Below are 2,141 nucleotides of genomic sequence, written 5' to 3' on the forward strand. Positions count from 1 at the left end.
CTACTCTACTCTCTACTCTCTCTCTCTCTCTCTCTCTCTCTCTCTCTCTCTCTCTCTCTCTCTCTCTCTCTCTCTCTCTCTCTCTCTCTCTCTCTCTCTCCAGTTTTTGATTGGATGGTCATAGATGGTTGGCAAATTTGATTCCCAATCCAAATATCTCAGGGCCGATGTTCAAAGTTAGATCCGATCATCACTGATTATAATGGTTTTAAATAAAATTGTGTTACTAACGAGATGTTAAAATAATCAGTTATGAATTAAAGTAAATATATTATTTCGTGTTAGACAAATATTATTTTTAGAAGCACTATCAAAACGATTACGCTTAGGAAGAGACTTTCCTGGCCAGCCATAGTTAGGTGAAACTGACCATACCCAATGAGGAAAGGACACCTGTACTTTTAGAAAAGTTTTGTTGTAATTTAAGGACAACCCAAATAGAAAAAAGACTGATTGTATAGTACAAACAATAAAACAGACAAGGATAGGTGGTCGCTTAGTCATCTAATCAAGTGATTCTTTTGGTCTTGTCGATTATCAATTTGAGAATCTTAATTAAGGACAATAATCACCAAGCACAAACAAATTAGAATATACCATAAAGACCAGCAGCATCTTTATGAGAATTGTTGTAAATATATTTCAAAAGTAAATATTTTGGTTGCTCCTATACTCTGCTGATCTACAATTTTTACTAAAAAGTATCCACTCTAATTTACCAAACACAGTAGAATATATAATTTTAGATCAATTTGATATTTCAAAAACAAACGCCACCTTAATGATTTTTGTCCAAACTTGAGCTACAGGGTTAGACATAATTTTAAGGGCATTTAGATAGCTGTGGGTCAGACGTACGAGAAAACTCTACAATGTGTTAATGTATGTGTCACATTCTGGTCTCGACGTCGGTGGGTTTTAAGTAGTGGACGCCGATTCTAAGGTGTGAGTGTTACAGTATAGAATGTAAATAAAAACATTATTTTCTAGACTTCTTTCTAGGCTTATCGTCTACCATTTTCTCGGCTCCGTCAAATATTAATACATCTTTGCAAAGATTTCAAGAAGGAAAACGAATATGGTTGTAGTTCGGAGGTATTTTGTAGACTCTTCTTTCTAGGCTCATCGTCTACCATTTTCTCCGCTCGGTCAAATCTTAATACATCTCTGCAAACTACCATTTTCTTCGCTCGGTCAAATCTTAATACATCTTAAAGTAGAGATTTCAAGAATGTAAACGAATATGGCTATAGTTCGGGGGTCTTTGTGACTAATCCCTTCAATATAACTTAAACATCACTCCTATATATACGAGTCCATTGTTGGTGTATTACTCAAATGTAGGTACTAGTAGCAAACTAGCAATATGAGTCCACCGACAATAGCCATTTTCCTAATCTTCTTCTCATGTCTCTGGATCTTGATCCAAACTCTAATCTCAAAGTTAAAGAAGAAAAAACTTCCACCTGGCCCCTGGTCACTACCAATACTTGGCAACCTTCATATGCTAAGCAACCTCCCACATCGAAGCCTCCATGACTTGGCCAAAAAATATGGACCCATAATGTCTCTACGTCTTGGCAACATTCCCACCATCGTAGTCTCTTCCCCAGAAGCTGCAGAGCTATTCCTTAAAACCCATGACGCCAACTTTGCTGGCCGACCCAGATTCCAAGCCTTAGACTTCATGTCCTCTGGTGTGGGTCTAGCTGAGTACGGTCCGTACCAGCGCCATGTTCGGAAGCTCTGCTCACTTCATCTTCTGTGTCCCTCGAAATTACAGGTTTTTGCTCCGTTGAGAAGGGAGGAGATAGGACTGATGGTGCAGTCGATGAAGAACGCTGGAGAGAAAGGTGAACTGGTAGATGTTAATGAGAAGATTTTTGAGCTGAATGAGGACATAATGTATAGGATGGTATTGGGTTGCAAAACGGATGATAGGTTTGATTTGAAGGGGATTCTTAAAGAGACTTTTCTCGCATTGGGGGCATTCAATTTAGCTGATTTTTTTCCTTACCTTTGTTCACTTGATATTCAGGTACGTACATCTCGACTTCTCGAATATGAGATTCCCATTACTACTAGATCCACGCTATTCATTTTAGAAGTAGTTTTTTTTTTTTTTTTTTTTTTTTTTTTTT

At 37.6% G+C, this 2,141-nt stretch overlaps 1 protein-coding gene across 1 annotated transcript in view; it reads left to right on the top strand.

Annotated features, from left to right (window-relative positions):
• Window positions 1-1,366: 1,366 nt before the first annotated feature.
• The window catches only part of LOC101308132 (cytochrome P450 71A1-like), a 4,643-nt gene continuing 3,868 nt past the window's right edge, over window positions 1,367-2,141 (top strand). Inside the window, exon 1 of the mRNA XM_004308299.1 lies at window positions 1,367-2,038. Within this exon, the coding sequence (XP_004308347.1) occupies window positions 1,367-2,038 (672 nt within the window). The remainder of the gene's footprint in view (window positions 2,039-2,141) is intronic.

This window comes from Fragaria vesca, linkage group LG7, assembly GCF_000184155.1.
Source record: "Fragaria vesca subsp. vesca linkage group LG7, FraVesHawaii_1.0, whole genome shotgun sequence".
NCBI classification, from domain to species: Eukaryota; Viridiplantae; Streptophyta; class Magnoliopsida; order Rosales; family Rosaceae; genus Fragaria; species Fragaria vesca.